Source organism: Schistocerca americana, chromosome 5, assembly GCF_021461395.2.
Source record: "Schistocerca americana isolate TAMUIC-IGC-003095 chromosome 5, iqSchAmer2.1, whole genome shotgun sequence".
Taxonomy (NCBI): Eukaryota; Metazoa; Arthropoda; class Insecta; order Orthoptera; family Acrididae; genus Schistocerca; species Schistocerca americana.
The window spans coordinates 28,701,815-28,728,118 of record NC_060123.1 but is presented as its reverse complement, the minus strand read 5'-3'; the positions used below and the strand labels follow the sequence as shown (position 1 = coordinate 28,728,118).

At 41.5% G+C, this 26,304-nt stretch overlaps 1 protein-coding gene across 1 annotated transcript in view; it reads right to left on the bottom strand.

Moving 5' to 3' along the window:
* Positions 1 to 26,101, bottom strand: part of LOC124615495 (frizzled-7) — a 121,942-nt gene extending 95,841 nt beyond the window's left edge. Inside the window, exon 1 of the mRNA XM_047143439.1 lies at positions 24,685 to 26,101. Coding sequence (XP_046999395.1) covers positions 24,685 to 25,876 — 1,192 coding nt within the window. The 5' untranslated portion in view covers positions 25,877 to 26,101. The remainder of the gene's footprint in view (positions 1 to 24,684) is intronic.
* Positions 26,102 to 26,304: the final 203 nt, after the last annotated feature.

The following is a 26,304-nucleotide window of genomic DNA, read 5'->3' as shown; positions in this document are numbered from 1 at the left end:
TCTTTTCTTGTAGCAGCGGCAGTGCGCGATGTAGAACGACGTAAGAAGCAAGTTCGTCAAATTTTACGAGTAAAAACGTTTGACGTTCTTTTGGTCGGCTGATTTGCCGTACGAGGTCAGTCCAGGGAAAGGGCTCGTGCGCTTCATGTCTACCTCGAGAAAGAAAAGTGTAATGGGGACCGCGTATCTCCGTTAAGATGTTGATCGAAAGACCTGCTGCAGCTTCGAATACACTCATAAATACTATTGTGAAGGTTAACAAGGAAATGTAAAAGAAAGAAGAGGAAATCAGAAAATTAAGATGGCCCCTCGGGGGAAGAACTCTGCACGGAAAAGCGAATTACCAAAGCTGATTTATTTGCTGAAGATGCGATACGTCGTTATGTTTATAATTATAGTCCCAGAAAGGAACAACCGTTATTCAGCCAACTGTTTGCCACTCTTATGAAAACAGGTGTTTTTTAAGGAATTTGCACACCGTTATTCTCCGTTCTGCAAAATCTGGGCTCTGACTATGGACATTTTTCTGGTCATCCAGAGGGATAATGAAACCCAGCAGGTGACCACTTAACACTTGACGCAGCGGAGCGAAGCGTTAAGCGTCCGTAACCATTTATAGGTTTGTGGTTGATTTTTCGACGACCGCATCACATAGGGCGCATTTTATCATTGATTTGTGTTGTGATTTAGTCCTTACGGCTCCAGCACATCAGTGACAACGTTTAGTGGTTGTAAACATAGCCACAATGTAGTTCGTTAAATTCTCAACAGATGGCAGGGGCACACTGTCATTGTGGTTGAAAAATCGACCACAGAATGTTGCCGAACGCGTCAGAGGCATTTATCGCTTTTGTTACTTTGCGGGCAAGCGTATTATTGTTATAAAAATTTTACCCATTGTAGACGTTCACTGAAGTTTTATCTTTGGAAAAGTGTCAATAGTGTCTTGAAATCGAAAGTTAGTAGTCTTGAAATTAACGATTTGCAATTACACTGTTCAGCAAGCTCTTCGTTACTGCTATTCCGCCGAAACACAGGGCTGTCGTTTTTGTAAACTATGACCCATCATTTCCATACATGCTTTCTGGTAAGTGAAATATTGAAAGAGCATCACAGAACTTTACATACAGCCAGTAACTTTTCCACTGAGATGTTATTTTCAAGTTGTATGCACATTTGGCATGCTGCAGTACTGAGTTGGACATCCCTCATTTTCTTCTGTTTGGCGTCAAGACGATTTGCTTTGAAGTAATTCTTATGTACGAAATATCTATCGTAGCTGCTTGTAGTATGTACTGTACGAGCGTTCAATGATTTTTATGGTTATTATTTTCTTTTGTGGTCAGTAATGGGTACATTAGCGAAATTTCTTTTGTAGTGAAATGGCTAGACAAAGATTGAACGAAGCAGAGATACTGCAGATTCTTGAAGATCCACATTCTGATGTTTCTTCGGCTGATTCTGAGTATGGGGGTGATACAGATGTAGAAGATTCACGGATTCATCCTGATCCCAGGGCCTGTGCCTCCCTGATACAGTACATCCTGTGCAGGATGGGAGTTCGACAGAGGAATTAAGACTTCAAAAAATGGCTCTGAGCACTATGGGACTTAACATCTATGGTCATCAGTCCCCTAGAACTTAGAACTACTTAAACCTAACTAACCTAAGGACAGCACACAACACCCAGTCATCACGAGGCAGAGAAAATCCCTGACCCCGCCGGGAATCGAACCCGGGAACCCGGGCGTGGGAAGCGAGAACGCTAACCGCACGACCACGAGCTGCGTACAATTAAGACTTCAATGACAGTACCTGTGATGTACGTGAAGATCCTGCAGTTATTACTCAGCCTCCACATTCCTTGACAAGTTCTGCTACTCACTCAGATAGTGAATCAGAGACTGACGGCATAGCAAAAACACAGGGGCAATATCAGTTCACTAAATGTGGTGGTGAATCAAGAAAATTCAGTGACAGTGTATATAGTGAATATTTTGGGCCAAATATTCCAGTAAATTTAAGTTCCACATCTGAGATATTTTCACTGTTTTTTTCTGACACTTTTCTCAATTTCATAGTTGGTCAGTCCAACATGTATGCTATTCAGAGAAGAGCATCCTCAATCTGAACTCAGAGGAGCTGAAAGCTTTTATTGGTATACTAATTATAATGGGATTCCATTCTCTTCTGAGCATTCGTCAGTATTGGTCAACTGACACCCCACCTCCCCCCCCAAATTTCACGTTATTTGCATCTGAATGACAATGAAAAGATGCCCAGTAAAGGCGCTCCATGACAAACTTTATAAAGTAAGACGGGTTTTGAATCATGTGAATGAAGTTTTCTGAGCATCATTCAGTCCAAGTAGATGCCTTTCGGTAGATGAAAGTATGATAGCATTCAAAGGCAGGACCTCTCTCAAGCCGTACATGCCACTCAAACCAATAAAACGTGACTACAAAGTTTTTGCTATATGCTGCTCTGTAACACTATACATGTTGAACTTTCAGATTTGTAAAAGAAATACAAATGAACGTAATATACCCCTGGGAGAGAAAGTTGTATTGTCATTTTCATCATCATTCCAACATCACGGATACTGTTTGTTTTATGATCTTTTTTCTCCAGTTTCCCTGTCCTATCTAAATTGTTGCAGAAAGGTGTTTTCGAGTGTGGGACGATTTTATCTTCGAGGAGGTATTTCCCATAGAGAATTCTTTCAACCAATAAAGAATTTAGTATAGGGGGACACGCTATGTCAGGAGATGTGTCTGGAACAAAATGGAAAGACAGGGGGTACTTAGTCAGTCATTACTGGAATCAGTATGCACAATCCTACAGTGAAAATATTTGTTACACGTTGTGACATGAAGGGGAGGAAGCAAATGATTCCTTGCCCTTAAGCCATTGCTGATTACAACCACTATATGGGTGATGTAGATAGATTTGACCAGCATAATGCATCCTACAAAGTAGTATGGAAGTCTAGGCGTGGCTGGATGAATTTTTTTTTATTACTTTACAGATGCAGCAATAGTGAATGCCTATGTTCTGTACAAAGAAACTAGCAAACTAGCCATGCACAGCAAACAGCAGTCACATTTCACATTCCGGTGCATACTGGCAAATGATCTAATAGGTAGTTTTTGTTCCAAATCAAGGACAGCAACTATACCACACCCAAAAGTCCCTTATTAGTAAGAATAAATCACACATCACTTCCAAGGCCTGCTTGTCTCCTACTACTGCAGCAGACTTCAAGGAGATGCACAATGTGCAGTAAATTGAACAAGACAGAAAAGAGGTTCTCTTAGTTTTAGTTCCTGCAAGCAATGCTTTGCACCATTTCACGGTATAAAATGATTGAGTGTTATTGGATGCACTTTTCTTGATTATCAAAATAGTTTTGAAAGATGGATATGCTTACACAATTTAGTTGGAAAAGTACAATTTTTATTTTCAATACAAAAATTGTTTTAAAAATATGAATTTTGTTCAAAGTATTTGTTTTAATGTCAAACCCAGGAATAAAATTGTTTACCTGCCTCAAGAGATGACTTTTTACTAATATACGAGTTAAATATGAGTCTAAAGATTGTGGTCAAAAAAATCAACCACGAAACATTCAGGTAATTTATGTGACCTTAATTGGATTGTGGTTGATTTTTTGAAAAGCAAAAAGCTCGTAAAAATTCAATTTTTGTTTGTCATTTTAAAAAGCCATATTTTGCTGTTTCCATGTGTAAACAGAAACTTAGTAATGTTCGTGTTTGCTGCTTGGAAGGAAAAAATTGCTGTGCCCTATAAAGGGTTAAGTGGTTCACGAATGAGCAAATTCCTATGGACTTGGAGTCTCTGTTGAAATCAACAATTTGGGATTTAGTTCGACGCAGGGAGACACTTTTGACTGGCATGTTTCAACTGCTGCGAATGACGGATTCAACTGATCATGTGACTCCATTGCAGTAGTAGTGAAATACTGAAGACATTAAAGCGTCGATAAGTTTGGTTCTGTGGGAGGAGGACCGTCTGGTGTCAAACAATGACGATAGCGTGGAGTATCATAAAGAAGCCACTTCCCATTGTCAACCAGCATCCTGACAAAAGAAAGAACCCTTCTTAGTTCCCATGGGGTATATCGATACAATTTCAAACATTTTTTTATTTCGGAATGCAAGAGACGAATGCTGTGCTGCCACACGGGCCTTCAGAGATATTAATTGCGCACTTGATAATTGTTTCACGGTTCAGACTAGGCCGTTCATTAAGACACTTGCCGGATGTTATTCAAAGGGCAACACAGCATTTAATTTTCACAGACTTGAGAACAAACTTAATAAGGTACTACAAAGTGAACGAGACGAGGGTCGTTGAGCTGTGAACCTCGTGGGGCCGATAAACTTTCACATTTACCTCGGTTTGCGCGCCTTCTGTGTCACAAACGCAAAAGTTAATAAAAACCCAATACGTTTTGCATATATCAGCGCTACTATGCATTCCTTTGGGTAATTTATTTGCATTGTTTAGAACTGTTTACTGCAATCACAGAAATAGGGAAATGCGATTACAGAAATCTACAGCTTTCGAGTGGCGACGAACTACTGCAAAGAAAGATGCAGCATCTCGACTATCAACTTGCTGTCGGTTCTGCAGTTTAACACGGGACACGAACGATGTTACAACTTGTCACATACTTAAACGTAGTGTCAGAGGCGAAAGATACGATAAGAGCTTCGAAATGATTTTAAAAAAAATTATATATTTGCTACGATCGAAAATGGGCTAAACTCTTGAGTCTCTGAATCAAGCAGACCGAAATTTAGCCGCGAATCACGTTTGAGTACAGTTCAACACAATAAAAGGGATTTTTTAAATCTGTTAGACATGTCGCTTAAGTGATTTTACCAGGGGTTCAAAATACTGCTTCAGTTGTCAATTTCGTCTATTATTACACGACTGGTGGGCTTATAACAGTCCATCTTCAGGTGTCGAAACTGTGCTGTGGTCCCCGAGCGCCGCAATGGAACGTGTACTACGCGCGGTGTGTGCTACCTATGAGCGCAGACTCCTTGTTCTGTGCTCATACGTAACACACCGCGCGTAGTACACGTTCCATTGCGGCGCTCGGGAACCACAGCACAGTTTCGACACCTGAAGATGGGCTTATAAGAGCCCGAAACCGTTCGTGTAATGACAGGCGAAATTTACAACTGAAGCGCTATTTTCAACCTCTGGTATAATGCTCATTTGCGGATGTTCTTCTAACAGGATTGTTTGTAAGTTATTTTAGTTGTTGAAGACAAAATAATAAGATTCTGAAAATTTTTAGGTGTAATTCATGTACTTTGATTGATTGAGGGTGATGTCGGCAATCGACCTAGGAGTACAATAAGTTTTAACTCCTTTGCAATCATCACATGGCAAAGCTCCGCTTTCCCCATTCTGCGCACACTTCTCAGGAAAGCATTTTTTCCCTTCATTTTCCAATACACTGTATCCCAGGTTGACGAGACTAAATGACGCTACTGCTTACTGCACAGTAGTTAGTCATGGTTCTTCTCCTCGAAAAGAACCGAGCCAGTCGTACTGTCATCATCCTTTCCCCGTCAAACTTATTTTTAGAACGTTCTTGGTAGTGAATTTAAATATCTGCTGCCTTTGGTCTGCGAGTGTTAAAGGAAAGCCTTTGGGATGTAAGAGGCAAAGATGACAGGCAGAGTGGTCCACCGAATCTTTGTCGACAAGATGTTCCTTAACCACTTTGCCTGTCGTGTGAGATCCCTTTGATCAGCATCGAATGCCGAGTATTTCTTCGTCCGTTGAATCGTTCCACAGCTGTAACTCGGGGCATCTTATTTTCTGCAACTATTTCGTTGGTCCAGCCATTTCTTTGACGTCCTACTGTCGAAGAATAACTATAATCTTACACTTCTGCGATAAAATACAAATGATTTATGTGTGCGTGTGTGTACAGGGCGCACGGAGGATCTTACACAGATCCTAACATATGGTACGCCCTTACCTGGTAACGCATCTCTCTCAGTTCAGATTACACTTAAAGCAAGATTCTCGTTGGCGTTCGACCAATTTACATACAGTGACCGACCGCGCGTTAAGTACTGCTTTTACGCCTGATGACCAGTTACTCGCTGGTGCGATTTGTTAACAGTGTCGAGAGCTCCCTCATCAACTCTTTCCAAAAGGGACAGCCTCCACAGAAATCTGCTCCTTGTAGATATTGCACACATAAAAACTGCAGTTTGCAATAAATCCAATGTTTTGATTGACATGGCCAGAAATACAGCAGAAGCTAAAAGCAGGACGTTAACTGTAATGAGGCAGTTATGGCCAGAGGACTTATATTCATACTAACTGGAAAAAAACCCGCGTTGCTCAGGTATTTATTTATAGCTCTGCGTCCACGCCCTACCACGCAGGGTCTAGCCTCGTGCTTAATGACGTCATATCTCCTGAACTGTATGTCGTCAAATGATATAACTTTGTAGGTGTATTCAGCGGCATATGTGGATATTGAGTGCAAAATGGGTTGCGTATATGGTTAATACCAACGAAGCAATAAGTTTAAACGTCATGCAGGATGCGGCAGTTTTTCCGCGTCTCACTGTTTATGACGTCATATCTGCTGATATGTGTGTCGTTATGACATTTTTCTCTTACACTGAGCAGTATATGTGCGCACTGTCTGTAAAATGTGCTGCGAATACAGATAGTAGTAAAGAAATAATAAATTACGTCATGTCTCATGCTATACTCTTACGGCATTAACAGCTGAAAAGTAGTAAGCGATAAACAGTTTTCCTTTCATCATTTCGTAGGGGTTGTCAGCGAGAAAAGAATTTCATAAGGGTTTGAAATTCAGTGTAAATTTTTTTGCTAGTCGCTAAGTGTTCTGGTTTCAATTACTGGGCAAATAAAGCTTATGAATTCACACGTCGCAGGATACGCTTCTTTTTCACTACGACCCATTTTGATATATTGGTGGTCCTTAATCCCACAGTGATGATCGCCTGATTATAAGGTGCATGTGTACCAAATTTGGTTCTTGTTTATTATTATTATTATTTGAGGTAAGAAACCCTCAACATAATGGCCGTCAGCGCCCTGACGAAAAGTCAGCATGGCAATCTCACGGGTGGGGACGAAAGTTGTTCCCACATGCGTAGCAGTTCATAATGCTTTAAGTCTGCCTCCCTTCCCCACCAATTTAGGAATGAGACCTGACAGTTCACAAAATTTCACCATTCTTGTAACACTGGAATCAGTACCGGCGAAGGTGATGGACAGATCTCCACAGAGACTGAGGCTGCCCTAATATCAGTGTATAGGACACAAGTCGCCAAAATCTGCTCAACTGAAAATGGCACACCGCATACTTCAAAAGAGTGGTGGATCCTTCCGCCAGGGGAGGAAGCCATGTGTTGAAGAACAGTGTCCGATGCGTAGCCCGGTAAGCAGAACCTCCTTTCAGCGGTAAGGCTGACATCAAGTCCGCCGTGCCTGTGTGTTCGATTTGGTGCCAACTCCCCTCCGTGTGCCTTCTCATCAAGCTACTGCACCGCACAACGTTTGTCTCTTGTAAAGCGGCTGCATTGGTGTCAGTTTTAAATGTACAGTTTCTCTCTCTCTCCTCCCCCCCCCCCCCCCCCGTGTGTGTGTGTGTGGGGGGGGGGGGGGGGGTGCGCGGATACAAAAGAGTTACATGTTTGCACCAATTACTGTCCTTCAAAGTAGTCACCAGCGTTGTGTAGAACCTATTGCCAGCGATGTGGAATGCGTAGCATACCGTTAGCAGAGCCTGTTCTGTTGATGGGTGCGGATGGAGCGGTCTACTGCCTGTCGAATCTCTGGAACAGTTCTGAAGAGAATGCCACGAAGTGGTTCCTTCATCATCTTCGGAATCAAATAAAAGTCACAAGGACTCAAGTCCGGGGAGTATGGTGGATGGTACAGTAATTCCCAGTCCCGTCGACCGAACAGAGCAAACACAGCTTGCGCTGTATGCGCCCGCACTTTGCCGTGCAAAATGATGAATGGACTGCGCAGAAAGTGTCGCCGCCTCTTTCGCAAAGCTGGTCGCGGGTGATGCTCCAAAAACGAACAGGAGTCTTACACGAGCATCACCGTAACTTTCATCATACTGGGGCTCTGACGCACTTCCGACTTTCGCGGCGACCCATAATGACACCATTCGTTGGATTGGCGTCTCAGTTTTGACTCGTCCGATGTGGCCCATCTCTCATCCAGTGTGACGATACGGCGTAAGAAACCCTCTCCTTCGCGCTCCAAGTGCGTCTGAGCACCGTCGTAACGCATCCATTTCTGCATTTTTCGTCAAGTCTTGCGGAACCCATCGTGATGCAGTTTTTCGCCTACCCAGGCGTTCCTTCAGCATGCGAAGCACAGTCGTATACGCTAATCCGGTTCCGTGGGCGAGCTCACTAACGCGGCAACAGCATGCACTTCAGAGATGCTAGGACGATCTGCCCGATGCATGTCTGCCACAGCTTGCCGACCTTCGTTGGAGGCTTTTACCCAGCGTGCCACTGTTGTGTACGGCAATGCCGATCCGCCGCACGCCTATTGAAGAACTTGATGACACTGTCGTGCTGTACGGCCTCTGGAACACTCATTCTTGATCCAACTCCGTTGTTCCTGATTCGAAAACAGTGCTACTGTTACGTTAGACTGCTCGCTCACAAGTGACTGTTTTTCCCTCGATTGTGCGCACGTCGGTGACGTGGGACGGGCGAGTCCATTTGACCGGAGGTGAAGTGGGTATGTCAACAACGTGTGCTATCAGCGACAATAGTAGATTCCACTGCATAGTGTCTCCATAGCAGCGTTGCCACTATTTAAGTTCCAACCTACGTATAACGACTACGAAGAGCATTTCCTTTTTCATTTTCGTCTCCAACATTTGCGACGGAAATCCTACGACGACGAATACATTTAGGAGTAACTTTGCATGCACTCTTGTCACCCTAATTCGTAACACATCAGGGCTTATTTCGATCTCCACCCCCTCACAAATGGAAGCAAAACATTTGTGCACCATTTACGGGGTAGCTACACTGTTGCCTTAACGTGTTAGGGAAGATTATTCCACATATCATTCTCAGGATGCTGACGGGCGAAAGGCGCAGGGCATTATGGGGTTTAAACACCAGAACTCCAGTAAAACCACAGCTAGAATAATTACTAAGTCCTGGCTGCAACCTGAGCAACAACATGCAATGCAGCCAAAGTGTTCTCTAATGTGCTTAGTATTCTCACATCGGAGAGGTTACCCGTTATATTCTTATCTTTTACAACTTCTTATCTTATCGTTCTCCAGTAGGAGCGGAAAGATAAGGTACCGCTAAGCTTACTTTCAAAAAATTACGAGGCTTGGATCGAATATCATCACTCGTCACTTGAATAGCATATTCTGCTGAAGCTTGGGAAGGAAGAGCAACAACACTGATGATTATGACCGTATTTCCATTTGCATTTTCGATCCTGCATACATCAGATTTGGGACGTTTCACACCTTACTAATGTGGCCGTCCGAGAGACGTCAAACAGACACGAAAATAACGATGGTTATCCGAAAAAATAGGGAGACAAATCACAGAAAACCTCCCTGAAGAACTTCATTCCGGTTTTAATTTTTATGTTTGGGATAACATTTTAGTTATTTTTCCATACACTCATTGATAAAAGTCCACACATTCTGTGAGAATGGTTTGCAACGTGGTGGAATGTCTCTCGAGCTTTCTGAAGCTCATCGTTCCTCACAGTCTTATCAACAAGAATTATCTTTGCGAATTTTGCAAACCGAGTATGAATCCCTAGAAAAATACTTCCCTCGGCAGAAGAAAATAGACTAGCAGTTAAGAGAGAATTTTAAAGGCTAAAGGATCAAGCTGGAAAAGCGACGCAAGGCTATAATATCGCATCAAAGGAGCCGCGCGATACCGAATTATACTACATTACCGCGATTGTGGCAGAAAAGAAATCTTAATATGGGTGTTAATGACTACAAGCAATTATCCAGATAGTACAAGCCGCATACAGCCAAAATTCGTCAATCGAAGGACTGAACTATAATAATAGACACACGCCATAGAAATATCTCTAAATGAACAGCTTCATCTCTGGGCGCGAGCTAAACAATACGTAACGTCAACTATTTGTCAGCTTTCGTATATCCCTTAATAATTGCAAATGATACGAACTATAATGAAACTTGTAGAAAGAGTAAAGCAATATAACAGCAAAGTCTTTTCTGAGCACAGGCGAGCCATGACCAGACTGGCCTCTGCCGCTACTCTTTGGGTAACTGGCTGTGGGGAGGCATGACTACACTGACTGTTGGGAAGCCACGTGCTTAATGGCTCGCTCTGTGCCAGCTATCAGCTGTCCGACACGTGTCAGTACGCCTTACTGACTGCAAGAGACCTCCTATTTACAAAGACCAAGTTCAAACCGATGGCTGATTTTGCCAACATTACACCGCCCCTTTACGGGACGCTGACAGGCGCTATGAAGCACTTACTTGGCAATAACAATGCGAATCGGAAGTGCACTGGACGACGAAATACAATGGCAGGAGACGTTTCGTACCCAAGGAAGTGGCTACAGTAGCGTCGCTGCCTGCTGCCAAAATCAAATGGTCTCTGGGTCACACAGTATTGCATACAACCAGTGCTTTCAAAATGATTCTTAAGACTAGGGCCGAGTTTACGGCCCCATATAATCATACACGTGGAAGACGTAATTATTTCGTATATGGTTCTTCGGCAGAGTTTTTCAGTGGACTGTTTGTAGGATTTCATACCTTTACACCCCGCGCTGCTCCCTCGCGTCAAATTCCCAGTGGCGTCCGGTCACAAGCCTGCCACTTCAATCCTAAAGCTTTAAAAGGAATGCTTAACGAAATTTTGGCAAGTGGAAATCAGTTAGATTTAGTAGAAAATCAGTTTTTCAATACCTCATATCAACAAAGCCAAGACCCATTATTATTATCTTTCCTTTCTCAGACGTTATGTCTGGTTAAAAATGGAAAGTGACGCGGACCTTGATCAAGCGTGACTTCCTTTTAACTGTCCGGTATATGTTACATTGCATTTAGGAACTTTCGGGTAATTGAACATATATCAATTACAGATTTCTGTAGTTGTATATATAAGTTTGGATGTAGCTGTATTACGTTGATGTACTGGTGGATATTGTGTGGTATGACTCCTGTAGTTGATAGTATAATTGGTATAATGTTAACTTTATCCTGATGCCACATGTCCTTGACTTCCTCAGCCAGTTGGATGAATTTTTCAATTTCCTCTCCTGTATATTTGTTGTATTGGGTATGGATATTTCGAATAGTTGTGTTAATTTCTTTTTATTGGTGAGTATGATGTCAGGTTTGTTATGTGGTGTTGTTTTATCTGTTATAATGGTTCTGTTCCAGTATAATTTGTATTCATCATTCTCCAGTACATTTTGTGGTGCATACTTGTATGTGGGAACGTGTTGTTTTATTAGTTTATGTTGTATGGCAAGTTGTTGATGTATTATTTGTGCTACATTGTCATGTCTTCTGGTGTATTCCGTATTTGCTAGTATCGTACATCCGCTTGTGATGTGATCTACTGTTTCTATTTGTTGTTTCCAAAGTCTGCAATTATCTGTTGTGGTATTGGGATCTTTAATAATATGCTTGCTATAATATATGGTGTTTATTGCTTGATCCTGTATTGCAATCATGAATCCTTCCGTCTCACTGTATATATTGCCTTTTCTTAGCCAAGTGTCGGATGCGTCTTGATCGATGTGTGGCTGTGTTAGATGGGTGCTTGCCATGTAGTGTTTTCTTCCAATTTACTTTATATGTATCTGTTGATTTTATGTGATCTAAAGGGTTGTAGAAGTGGTTATGAAATTGCAATGGTGTAGCCGATGTACTTATATGAATGATTACTTTGTGTATTTTGCTAGTTTCTGCTCGATCTATAAAGAATTTTCTTAAATTGTCTACCTGTCCATAATGTAAGTTTTTTATGTCGATAAATCCCCTTCCTTTCTGCTTAATTCGAATCTTTCTGTTGCTGAATGTATGTGATGTATTCTATATTTGTGGCATTGTGATCGTGTAAGTATATTGAGTGCTTCTAGGTCTGTGTTACTCCATTTCACTACTCCAAATGAGTAGGTCAATCTTGGTATAGCATAAGTATTTATAGCTTTTGTCTTGTTGCTTGCTGTCAGTTCTGTTTTCAGTATTTTTGTTAGTCTTTGTCTATATTTTTCATTTAGTTCTTCTTTAATATTTGTATTATCTATTCCTATTTTTTGTCTGTGTCCTAGATATTTATAGGCATCTGTTTTTTCCATCGCTTCTATGCAGTCGCTGTGGTTACCCAATATGTAATCTTCCTGTTTAGTGTGTTTTCTACATCTACATTGATACTCCGCAAGCCACCCAACGGTGTGTGGCGGAGGGCCCTTGACTATGCTATTTTTCTTACATTTGTCTCTTCCAAAAGCCATATTTATACCATTACTGAATACTTCTGTTATCTTTATTATTTACTTCCTATCGGCAGACGCGGATTCTTGAGCTTATAAAACTGGGGACAACTAATTTGCAGATAACCATTTCTTAGGGAGATACTGAGGGACAAGCATAAGATGTTTCAACACTCAAAACGTCTGGCTGGCTCGTGACGTCATAGCAAGGTCAGGGGACCACCGTAAGCGTTTTCCTATGAAGTTATTTCATTAGTAACAAGTGCAGGCACGAACAAATTAGTCAATAAGATGATTTTAAAATTTTATTTTAAGGGTGATTGTTTGGGAAAGTATTGCATTTGAATATATACATATAATGGTCCAGTACATTTCCTTGCTGGTATCTTTGCGTTCTAGCTTCCTCTAGGTCGGTATCTGACGATTTTTTTGGGGCCTCTAACCGGTCTTCATTTGTTGTACATAGTCTTTCCAAGAAGTTCTGGACTGTGGTGGCAACAGATTTTACTTCGTCATGTCATAAATGTCATGTCCTAGATCTTTCCGTGTCCTACAGTGTGTAGCCGACTGCTCTTCTCATGAACAGCACCTCGGCGTTCATTAGTCTCCGTTCGTCATCTCTACGGAGTGTCCAAACTTCGCTGCCATATGAAAGGGACCGATTGGCAAAGGTGTCGTATAGTTTTGAGCCTGGCACGCCAGTGAAAAAGAGATGGTCTGAAGATGCTGTTTATTGATCCTTTTACTTTTGTAAAGTTTTTGAATTTTGTGTTCCAAATAGTTTTCTTGGATGTAACTGAGATTGTGCGCTAGATATCTGGCTGCTTCTGCTTTGCTCGAGAGTTGTGCTGTTTACTGAAGTTTAGGTTCTCTTGTGGACTTTCCGGTTGACGGCCGTAACTTTGGTTTCATGGAGGGATGTCTCCATCTTGTACACTTTTGCTGTTCTGTACAGGGTACACACTGATCTCCGTAGATCATACACGGATTCTATAAAAATTACTTGGTTTGTCTATCTTGATTCTGCCATGGGATTTTTTCTCCATTCACAGATTTTACTCCTATAATTATGTTACACGGAAATGGTGGGAGACAACATCCTTGTCTAACTCCTTGGACGATAAACGTATATCCATTCCGACAGTTGTCGTCCAGTTCTAACAGCAATCACATTATGGCTGTATATGTTATGAATTGTTTTTATGTTGTGTGGTGGTGTGTGCATTCTGCCAAGATTTTCCAAAGTTTCCTTCTGCCAAGTGCATCGAAAGTTTTCTTAAAAACAGTAACTGCCAGACGTGTTTGAAGTTTTAATTATTTTCTTTTTCCAGTTGGCATCTAGAGTGTGAAGTGACCATCTGCGCATGATATGCTTTCCGTGATCCATTCTGTTCTCTTCCCTAGAGTGGCTCATATTTTTTTTTTGGGGGGGGGGGGGGGGGGGGAACTTTGATTTTATGTTGCTGGAGTAAATTTTATAATGAATGTTGAGTAAGCTTCTTTCTCTGTAGTTACTACAGTCTCTGGTATCGCCTTTTGAGTTTCATCAATTTATTAAACTATAAACTGTACAGTCACATTTTATACAATTAAATAATGAATCTTAAATTCGGGTTTGTTGTCATAAAATTTCCCTTGGTGGGTCCGCACCACCACGCGTTTGATGTAGGGTCTATAGATCCAAAATATGGTCCAGCTCCGGAACGTAAGCCACGGATGTTGCAGGCACTTTTGTATTGTGGAATTAGCCCACTTTAATTTAAGAGGATGAGCACAAATGGCTATCTGCAGATTACTGGCGCGTTGTTATAGGTACGTGGGAAGGGAGGTTTATCAGAGTCGGACTGTTATCTCTGCTGTAGAAGGAAGAGTCCATGACCTCAGAGGAGGACCACTCCGGCATTTGCCTGAATTAATGTAGTGAGGTAACAGGAAACCTAAATGAACATGGTTGGACGTCCATTTGAAATCCAAACAATCCTACTTTTTATCCGCTACTCATTCTTGCACGCTTGTGTCGCTCTGGAGGAATAGGGTGAGCTACGTTTATTAATAATCAATTACAACCGATTTTTGTGAGATCACCTTTAAACGTGCTTCAACTATAAAAAAAGTCAGCAAACAGCCTTCTAATTTGACAGTTACAACAGTAACTAGGTACGCAGTCGTCTTAGGAAGGTAATCTTAATGTCAACATAAACTCAAAGTTCTTCATTAAACAAAATAAATATATATTCTTCTGGGGCGGAAAACGATGACAGATTCACTAACTTTTGTCAATTCAACTAGACTTACAAAGAAACATCAATAATCTGTAGTTACGTAGTAATATTTCTCATTTAAAGCTACTTTATTAAGAACGGAATATTATTTCAAAAATATTTTCGTGGAACTCTTCACAAGACAGTTTGAAATTACACAAAAACATTTTTGTAGCCGTATAGGTTTGCAGTTTCTTGCATTCCTGTGTCAACTAGGCGTTTATGAAAGAGAACGCCCTTTCGACGTTGGTATTATGAAGCGAAATTGCAAAGTAATATTCTGCCAATTTCAATAATTACGGATAAAATTCTTCATAACGGTGTAATTTGAAATAAGCTGTGCGCTTTTTATGTGCCAGAAGCTTTTTAAAAGGAAAGTAGTCTTTTTCTGGTAACACGAATTTTGTGAAATTTTTCCACTGATCACAGAATGTGTCATCCAGCTTTGCGTTTTTCTACACTAAATATGCGTACTTTTTGCTTCGTGTTCCGACGCTGGAACATCAGCTAATGTTATCCACTGAAAGTGCTTTAATTGGATGATTTAATTCGCATGCCCGGGATTTTAAGTAGTTTTTGGCGATTATATACACATAATTAATGTTCGTTCTAAATTCTTCTGCCTGATTTAGCTTCGGCTAATCGGCACATTCTACTTTGCCTAGCTCGCTCTGCGCGTAACGTGGTTTGCACTGTGTGTTTGGCTCGTTACGAAGTATATCGTAGGACACAAACCTAACAACAGTATTGTCCGCCTCGACGCGGCGGAGTGATAAGCAAAGAGGCACGAGTTCGATTTCCGACCGCGTCAGGGATTGTATTTCGTAACGTCATAATGGGAGAGGGGGGAGAGAGAGAGAGAGAGAGAGAGAGAGAGAGAGAGAGAGAGAGAGAGAGAGAGAGAGAGAGGGGGGGAGAGGGAGAGGGAGGGAGGGAGGTAGGGAGGGAGAGACTTTGATTGGTACACCTATATAACCTCAAGGCGCATGCCATTACTTCTCGTGGCTACCTCATTAGCATGGAACGGGAATAATTGTGCTTTCTTCACGTAATCGCTAAAAGTCTGACAAAAGTAGGACAAGCTGTACTTTTACGAATTTTACCGGACACGACCGTAAGAAGCTGGACACCTCACAACCCCAGATGGGGTTTAAGACAATGATTCAAGCCTTAAACAAAGTTTAGAGTGTCTGCTTCGTTGCGACACTACATTACGCTCACCTTCCTCTACTCATAACGCTACATTGACAGTAGAAGATTCAGAGTTGAACTGAACACGCGCCAGTGCATAAAATCGGTTTCGTTACGTATACAGTGTAAGAGAACTTTCCTGCACTAGGTACACGATCTTCACCCTTGGGATGCTTGACTAATAAGATCGTTGGCGCAGCTATGTTTCTTCTTCGGGGACCTTCACCAGCATGTCAACTGTTTCCATGGGAGCTGACGAGGCGCTCAGCTGTGCAGAAGATGCCGGGAGCTTCCCGCCAGACACCCCGCTGGTACGCAGTGTTGCCACAGTTCCCACAACGCGTGCCGACACCTGGGGTGACCGCCGCGCCGGCACACACGGCGGGCTTGCTTCCTGCCACCGCCTTCCTCTACGCTTGTTACGGAGTAAAAGAGCTCCGTCAAATACAATCTATAAGAAACGTTCCTTGAAAAATCTTTAACGGTGTTTCGGATACTTTCATGATATTCTTTTATTCGAGTATATGAAGGTTGCAGTGTCGTCACAGCTTGTAGAAAAGTTTGCCAAAGTTGTAACTTCCTAGCAGATTAAAACTGTGTTCTGAACCGGGACTCGAACCCGGAACCTTTTGTCAAAATCATGACGGTGTAATAAAGACCTTGGTGACATGCACATCGGAGATTAAATTTCAATACAAGTAAGACGTGTCACTTCATTCGTGGGCGGAGCAAGAGAAGGTCGACCTCTTACAAGTATATTAGCGTTCTCATAAGTGCTGCAACTCCGCAGATAATGTCAATGAAACGAAGCCAGGCTCACGTACTTGTTGAAGGTACAGATGTCATTAACCCGAACGTTGGTCTGAACACAACGCTACTTTAAAAAGCATTGCGGTATGACCTCGCCATCCCACGACTTCAGAACTGGCTTGCTCCGCCAGATATAGGGTACCTGTAAGTTCTAAGTGCACGTAGTTCGACGGTGCAACAAACATTATCAAATGTGGAGGAAGTGATCAGTGACAAACAGCTAGCACTGATCGGGTATCGAATCTCGGCACTTTGGATTCGTAAGTCTTGTCAGGCAGTTAACCCATGAGCTACAAAATGTACCATATTTGAAGAGCTTAGCTATAAACAGTGGAAAAGGGCAGTCCATGGGATATGTAAATATTGCTTATAAAACGTGATGAGTGATAAAAAATGTCGTGTGACTAGGGCCTCAAGTCGGATAGACCGTTCGCCGGGTGCGAGTCTCTCGATTTGACGCCACTTCGGCGACTTGCGCGTCGAGTGATAAGTGATGTGCTATTTTCATATTAGTTGGCAGTCCCACGATAAAATGAGAAATGACAGCTCTATCTCTAATTTCAGATTCTCGCTTAAGGCAACTTTATCAGGGTGGGCGCGTTTAAAGAGTGGTCAGTGCCAAGAACAACGGATGTGGCGTTTGTGACGGGAAAATGCTTTTCAGGTAAGACTTGTACGAATCGGAGGATGATGTGGAAAACTACGGCTCAGATAAAGATCCTGAATATTTTAGTGAATTTACGTGGCACAGTGATCGTAGAAACGTTAAGGGCCATCCTTAGCATTGTTACCTGCTGCAGTAAGGTGATTGCTAAAATTAGTTTTATACTGTACTGAACCATAAGCAATTTTTTGAGACTGTTATACACCGTAATTGTAGAAATTGCCAACTGAAACCTTAGAATCAAACATTTATGTTATCGCGAGGTTTCGCACTAATTTTCATTTATTCGTACGGCAAATGAAGAGTGGAATGTCAATGCTAATCCTTGCCAAGTGCACTCAGTTTGCAAATGGGCAGTGCTGTACCTATTGACAAATTTTAAAAACTATTTTGGGTAGAATCCATCATTTTAAGACTTTGTCCTTACTATTAATATATTTGACAACAATGGCTTATCTTAATAAAAAGAACTTATTGCATGTGGTTGAAATATCTCATTTATGAAATTTTATTAAAACTTTACTAATTTCTCAAAACAACCAACAACCGTTGTTTACAGCCGAGCCCCCGCTGTTGTATTTAAATGAAGTGCACAGTTATGCATATATTTTATCTTTGCCTATTACATTTATAAATAAAAGATGGCAAAAAATCAATAGTAAAAAGTGAGTCATTAACCAGAATACGTACTGATCGTGTTCTGTTACATATCGAATGTAGTCGTGTCCCTGCGAGACCACTGAATTCGAACAATCTTCTAATTTGAGACTGCCTATTTTCCGCGGAGTGTACCAATAGGTTGAATTGGGAGTCGGAATCCTCAACCCCTGCCTTTTCTGTGCAGTCCACTACGAACTGTGCCTTCCGTCTCATAGACAGTCCAAGAGTTCTTCCAGTTTGGCAAGTGTTTCAACCCGATCATCTAAACTCCGCTGAGGTTTTACGTTGTCGGAAATGTCCACCGTAGCGAATACTCAGCTAAAGAGCAGAAAAATGTCATCTCAGTATCACCACTATGATTAACCCAAACTTTCAGCTTTATCCTTTCTTCCATATGTACTAGACCAGTAGCATAACAGGTGAACCTCTGCCCAGCTGCGAAGGATGGAGAGAAACAAGTAACAAGTTTAAACTCCTGAGTGTGTCTGTAGCGTGTAGGTATACCATAACTCGTAGTGTACTGCATATGAAGACACCACGGGCCCGAGAACTTATCCCGATCCGGAACGCACTATCAATGTTTTAATTTCATATATTTTCTACTGAGTAAAATTATCGTTACGTTTATTTACTTGTTTGTTATACCGGGTAGTTGAAGTGCAGCTACTCACAGAGGTCCAGTGTGGGCTGTAATCCTGGTATGGCAGCAACACTTGGTAAATTTCGTGATGCGTTAAGGCGGGAACGATTTACGCTGGAAAAAAATTAGTTCCAATTTTGGCTACCAAGTGTAAATCTATGACATGTATTCTCAGTTGCGAATGTGGACTACCATCAGCTGTACACTGGAAAAACGACAGCGAAAATTTTTAATTTTTGCCGGACCGGGACTCGAACCCAGATTTCCCACTAATCGCGAGCGGTCGCTTACTTTAGGCTACCTGAGAGCACTTCACGGGCCACATCCAAACTTCCATGTGTGCCTACAATCTGCACTCTTACATCCATTATGTATATTCCTGTACTTGTGCGACATTTTATTTGAAAGTCGTGAGGAAGGCGTAACGTTGATTTCATTATTTATCGCCGCTTACACAATTTGCTCAATATGAGAGACGTCAAGATACTGTACAGAGCCAGATTTGCATCTGGTGTTCAAAATTGTAACTAATTTTCTTCAGCGTAAATCGGTTCAGCATTAACCTGCTAGCCTACCTACCAAGTTTCGCTGTCATACGATAATTACAGCCCACATTGGGCATGCACTTCAATTATTTCAATTATAACCACCGACTACATGTTACTACAAATAGGCTTTGTATGCCGAATTTCAAAGACTACAATAGTAGTTTATCCAGCTACTAAAATAACTTTTTCCTATTAAAGTTTGTAATTGAAACTGGTGTTTCGTGTTCTTAGTTCCACTTGGCTCCGCATGGTTGACAACGAGTGCATTATGCCAAGCAGCAGCAACTGTAAATCTTAATACCGTTCCCGATAAATGTTACTACACAACAAAAATGTTAACAGCTTCACTCATTATGTATGCAATAATGGCCAGGTTGGGATCCAGCTGGCGAGTACGCAGAACCCACCTCGGAATATTGTGCGTAACTCGGCTGCACGTCCGAAAACGAAGAATCTTCGTTTCGTACCGTCACAGGTTGCCCTCAAAATCTTATGATATAAAATCAATAACATGTGATACTTAATTTTAGTGGAGTCATCCTGGTGATAGCGAGGAATTTTAAATGACTCGTTGCATGGGCCTATATTAATATTTAGCTTAGAGTCATAAGTCAAGACTTCACATAGTGCTACATTTATTTGAAGTCTGATGCGTGCAGCAGCTGCTAAAGCTCTCAATTCAGCTCTTTACCCGAATAAAATCATTATAATTACTCCTAGCATATATAAAAAAACAAAATATATTCAAATAAATGACACAATCACAACAGATGAACGTAAGCGGTGTGAATAGTCCCAGACAGGCACTCACGCATTCTGAAAAGACATGAAAGCCAGTGATTCATTCAGATACAGACGACGTCAAACCACATATTATATCGCTCTTTCATAGCTGGATCTCATCGTATTTTATAGTTGAAATTCTAACTTTTGCAGGGGTTGGCAGCTTGCTTCAAATGGGCATCAGTGTTGGCTCAGCCGCGGAAACGGCGGCAGGATAAAATAGCATAGAGTTAAAGTACTGTAATCAAATAATGTCGAAAAATAATCTAGCGGTAAGTTTACGCCGCGCGGGATTAGTCGAGCGGTCTTAGGCGCTGCAGTCATAGACTGTGCGGCTGATCCCGGCGGAGGTTCGAGTCCTCCCTCGTGTGTGTGTGTGTGTGTTTGTCCTTAGGATAATTTAGGTTAAGTAGTGTGTGAGCTTAGGGACTGATGACCTTAGCAGTTAAGTCTCATAAGATTTCACACATATTTGAACATTTGGTAAGTTTACGAAACAAATAACCATACAAATTCAGATTTGGGGGAGTGCGAACAGAAACTTTAAGTTGGCGTAATGATTTCTAAAATTTGGAGTATAGGATCTGCAAAGAACGCAGCATGCAAAACCCGCAAGCGATCTGATATACATCATACTCCACAAGCCATGTAACGCCGTGTGGCGGAGGGTACTTTGGTACTACTAACTATTCCCACTTACCCTGTTGCACTCCGAATCGCGTGGGAAGGTGAATTGTCGGTATGCCTTTGTATTAGACCTAATTTCTCGAATTTTCAGCTGTGCTCATTTTGCGAGATATATGTGCGAGGAAGTGGTATGTAGTCCGACTCTCCTCGAAATTTCAACAGTAAACTTCTCCGCGATTCACAACGCCTGTCTTTTAACTTCTGCCATTGGAGTTTGTTAAGCATCTCTGTAACTCTCTCGTACTAACTAAACGATCCCGTGACAACATGCCGCTCTTCGCTGGATCTTCTGTATCTCTTCCATCAGTCCTTGGTAGTAACACTTAGATATTTTACGGCAGGTACTGTTTCCAGTAGTCTCTCATGAACAGTGTAGTTGTACAGTAATTTTCCTATGCATGCGCAACGTCTTACATTTATTAACGTTCTGAGTCAACTGCCAGAGCCTGCATCATTCATTCATCAATTCTCTGGAGGTCATTCTGCAAATAGTTACTGTCTTCTGGCGCTGTTACATTCTTACACGCAATCGCATCATCTGCGAACAGTCTTAAAGAGCTTCCGACGCTATAGTGTTCATTTAATTAGTGTTTTAATTGGCTGATTCAGTCAGCACAAGTCAGTCAGAGGCCAGAATTGGGAATCCTGGAAGAATGAACGGCTGTGCAGGGGCACCGATACTGATTACACAATCTGTGTCGTAGTATTCCAAAATATCACACGGCCTATTTTCTCCTCTTCATTCACGAATGACACAGGAAAGACAATATGTGTAAGTGTCAAACTAACTGATGCAGAAACTCCATCAACAAATTAGGGCAAAATATTAACTACATCGTTTATACATCGACTACACATGCTTTTTCATACTGAGATATACTAAGCAAGTGAAGTGTGCTCCTGTGGATGAGCACACTTTGCGCTTACAAGGTAAACAGATGGTGACGTACTCACGGCACATGAAAAAATGGAACCCGCAACATACATTTATGCCTCATACAATAACTCTAAGGTGGTGTATATTTTTCCGCGGTAAACAAGGTAGACATCTAGTTGCCAGACATGTCGCAAGCGGACACAATGAAGATCGAAAGATATATACAGTAATCACTGTAAGTCCTAGAATGGAGAGACCTAAGTTACATTTGAGCAGAAATCGATTGATGCTTATTGGTTTACACTACAGCGATAGATACGAGAACGTGGCTAAGTTTACATTACTCAGTGGTTTCCAAATAAGTTTTCTGTTCCCCAAAACGATTAATTTATGAGTCTTGCTTTATAAGTGAGCACCGAAACAATATAACAAGGAAAAACAGCTGTGTGTACCCCGAATGCGCATCTTTTCTCCTACACATTGCTACCCGTTATGCTAGTTACTACTGTTCGTCCCACATGTGGTGAATATCCGTTATATATTCTAATAACGGACAATAATAAATAACGAAAAATTAAAATTCCCGTGTTCGTCTTCACCCTTGTTAATCGTCGCGTACATACAGGCAAAATTTGCATTTCAGTACCACCGCTGTTGGTCCTGTTTTTTTCTGTTACTATTGCTATTAAACGTTGGGAATCACGACTAGCTGAGAGAATTGCAACACAAGATCATAGCGCAAATAGCCCAATAAGGGAAGGTAAGGAAATTACTACAATAGATTTTTCAGCACTTCATGAACCGAAACTATTATGCACTGCTCATGGTCCTATGAGTGTTTGCATCTACATTCGTTGGCTATGGTGCCATGGCAAAAGTAACTGCGTGTTTCGAAAGTTTCATGGGAACAAACGCAATTCTAACTACATTCAATACCATTTACTAAATCTGACTGCTAAATACATGATTTTACAATACGTGTTAGCTGCACATACAGATCAAATAAAAATGCGTAATTACAACGCTATCGTTTGGATGTAGTTGAGTATACCAACAATAAGCTTCTGGATTAGTGCACGTACAGAAAACTATTCCAGCGCTGTGTGAAATTCTCAATCATCATTACGAAAGAGGTAGTGCCCACAAACATAGTCAAAAATATATAGGCCTACCTGAAGTTTGCGTTCAACACTTCAATGCATGTTGACATTTAATTCTACTTGCAGATAAGAACAACTGAAATCCAATAAATTTACAGGTACTTCCGTGCTACAGCGATCACTATGTGGAAGTGATGGTTTGGCGCGAGTTACCATCTTCACCTTCACGCTCCGTATGTCAGCAGTACCTACTTTGTTACCGAATACTGGATTTTTCAAAATAGTGTGACTTCAGCTTTCGCGAAACCGTACTTAACAGACCTCGAGTGTCTGCAAACTCAGACTTTTTGGCGTCGTAACGTGGCAATCTCCAGGTAATCAAAGAAACCTGAGGCCAATCCTGCTCTCCGTCTGTTTATATACCCCATGGCCTCAATATAGGTTCCATAGTTTCGATCTATGAAACTTTGTAATTCAAGTAAGCGATTCACAATACAGCTCTCGCACATACTAACTCGTTTATTAGCATTCTAAGAATGAGTTTATGCCTACCTGCCATCTTCGATAGCTTTATTAAATAAATATGACCGTTGTAGTCTCCACATCTACACTGATTGTCACTGCCAGATACATGATACTTTGTTACGAATCATTGTCCACACGGATATTAATGTTCTCCCTTACATCATTTCTCTTAAACCTTGGTAGCCCGTTTATTTTAACTAACCCAGCTCCTCTTCAGAGTCGGAATACGACAGTTTTATTACCAAATGTATGGTGGGATATCAAAAACAATGTAACAGTTTAACACGGGTACCCATACTTCGGTTCCCACTTCACGTATGATCATTTGTTAACAGCTCAGTGATTGAACAATTATTTTAACGTCGATGGAACGATCCTAAAGGCACAATTAATTTCAATTTTCTGTTGAAAGTTTACCTGTGACGATCACAAGTTCCTAATACCTCCTGCAAACTTCTATGATAATTTTTGCAATCCCCCACCGTCCAGCACACAGTTTTAATCTGACAGGAAGTTTCAATCCCCCCAACATACCAAGCACGAAGAGGTGGTCGTTGTTCGTAGGTATATATATATTCATTATATCAGCCTGTTTTCTGACAATCTGGTTAAACTGTCTTTGAAGTGTTTCTCTAGTGAATCTTCGCTTCGCTTTTCGTACATACAGTGTACAACGCAATGAAAATTGCATCTGTCAGTGTACCGAAACAAAAATATCAGTTTCCGCAGTTACTGTTCTGAACACACTTCTCCTGGCGTATCATAATAATAAACAGTATTCAGTTCCAAACATCGAGGGGAGGAACTAGGCTGTACGGAAAAGACTGAACTTATCCATGCTATATAATGACACGTTCGACGCATGCTAACCACAATAGACGAAGATAAGGGAGGAGCAATCAGTCCGTGTGCTTGCTCTAAACCTAACGCGATTTACAGAAACGAATGAAACCATACGTACGCCAAGTGTCAAGTACCACGCCAGTAAGCTCAGTGTAAAAATTCACTTTTTTAAAATAACACTAAGCAGTAAAGCTAATGCTAAACTGAAAATATTCCCGTTATGCAAATATCTTGAAACCTCCGTAATACTACATAGTACAGTAGCTATAAACGAGACAGCAACAGAAGCGACGTGAAAATAGATCAGAATGTTAAAAGTGAGCTTTTCGGAAAAGAACGCATATAGGCGAATTGTTATTTAGCATGCAATGAGGAAACACTAACTGACAATTTCATCCTATGCACAGAATTATATGTGAAGAGTTCATCTCTTAACGAGGAAGTAATGAAACAGCTTTTGGTGTAAACCTTGAGCGAAAATGCACATGCCACAAATATGAACACAGATCATGTAGACTAACACTTAGTAATTAGTTCTCTTTAACAGCTAGTACAAGAGCTCACCTTCTACTTTCCCCATGGCCAGGATCGTGATGGTTTTAATTGCAGGAATCGCCCACGCTGCCAAGTGAAAGTATTGGGAATTCGCCTCAATGGCTTCATGACCCCACTTCAGACCGGCAGCCAAGAACCAAGTCAGTGTCAATACGACCCACCAGATTGACGATGCCATACTAAAAAAGTAGAGGACCATGAAGAGTATTGTACACCATTCATCCTTCGTTCCTTGCGTGATTGTAGAAACCATCTGAAGCTGTGCAAGTTCCACAGGTGCCTGGAATGGTCTTCGACACGCAACAGAGTCACCCGCGGCAAAGCCCACTACATACGCCAGAGCTATCATGAGGTAACACAGTGAAAGAAATATGATTGGTCTTTCTGGGTACCGAAAGCGATCTGTGTCAATTAAGAACGTCAGTACAGTGAATAAACAAGATATTGCACACAGGATTGACCACACGCCTACCCACACACGGGCAAAACTCCTCTCGTCACTTGTGAAAAACATGCCGTCACAGGGTGCACCGCAATCTTCTTCAACTTTGTCACCAACTTTCAACGAATAACCGTACATTTTGGGAACTTTAAACTGAAGGGGGCAAACGAAACCGCGATCTTTTCCTCCAACTGGAAACTTTGGGCCTAAATCGTCAAGTACAGAATTAGAACCAACAGCAGTGGTATCGAGTGGGTAGCCAGATGGGTTATTCGTTTCTTTCTTTGTGTTATTTTCCCCAACGCAAAGTTCATCTTGATCAGGGAAGCGTGAGCATTCTAATTCCTCTGGCCATTGAAAACCAAATCTGTTCATTAGGTCCTCACAACCACTTCTAGCAGATAAACAAAGTGACCTGCATGGAGGAAGGGGATAATCCAGCACAGTACACACAGGAACATACACTGAACACAAGAAGAACTGCAAGTCTGGACTACATTTCACTTTCACTAACGGAAAATATTGGTGAACAACCATTCCAGCGTCTTCTTGTTTCTGATGATGAAACATATTCGGCATGATAGTCGTATTATATTGCAAATCCAAGCAAAATGGAACAGTTATGGGCTCACATCTTCCATGGTGTGGTAGGGTGTCGGTGTCAGTTATTTTCGATGTTCCTCCGTGTTGAGATGCATATACGGAGACTAAAGTAATTGCCCAGTTCCACAAAAGCCACCGACTTACATGGGCATTCATCGTTCCAGCAAATTTCAGTACACTGTTTCGGGGCACATTATATTTCTTGTTCTTCACATTATTGTCACACTGCAGCTACAGTCACTGTTGCACTACTTCTGCTCAGGCTATCAACATTAACACTCGCGTGACTCTCACATTCCAAAACACATTTCAGCGTCAAGTTCCAAACCACACTACTAACACCACCTTCGCCATCAACACAACTGAACTCACTGAGCTACACAACGCATGCGGCCTTGCTGCGCATGCGCGTTACCGCTCAGTCGACGTAGCAGGGCAGGCAACCTTACCGAGCTTTTACTACAGAGTAAATTCTATTTTCCAACAACCAAGGGAAGGCGATACTCTGCTTATTGAGAACATTGTTTCAAATCTTTGATTGCTTAAGCGTTTCACAAATATTATTATACTTTCTTAGTAACGAA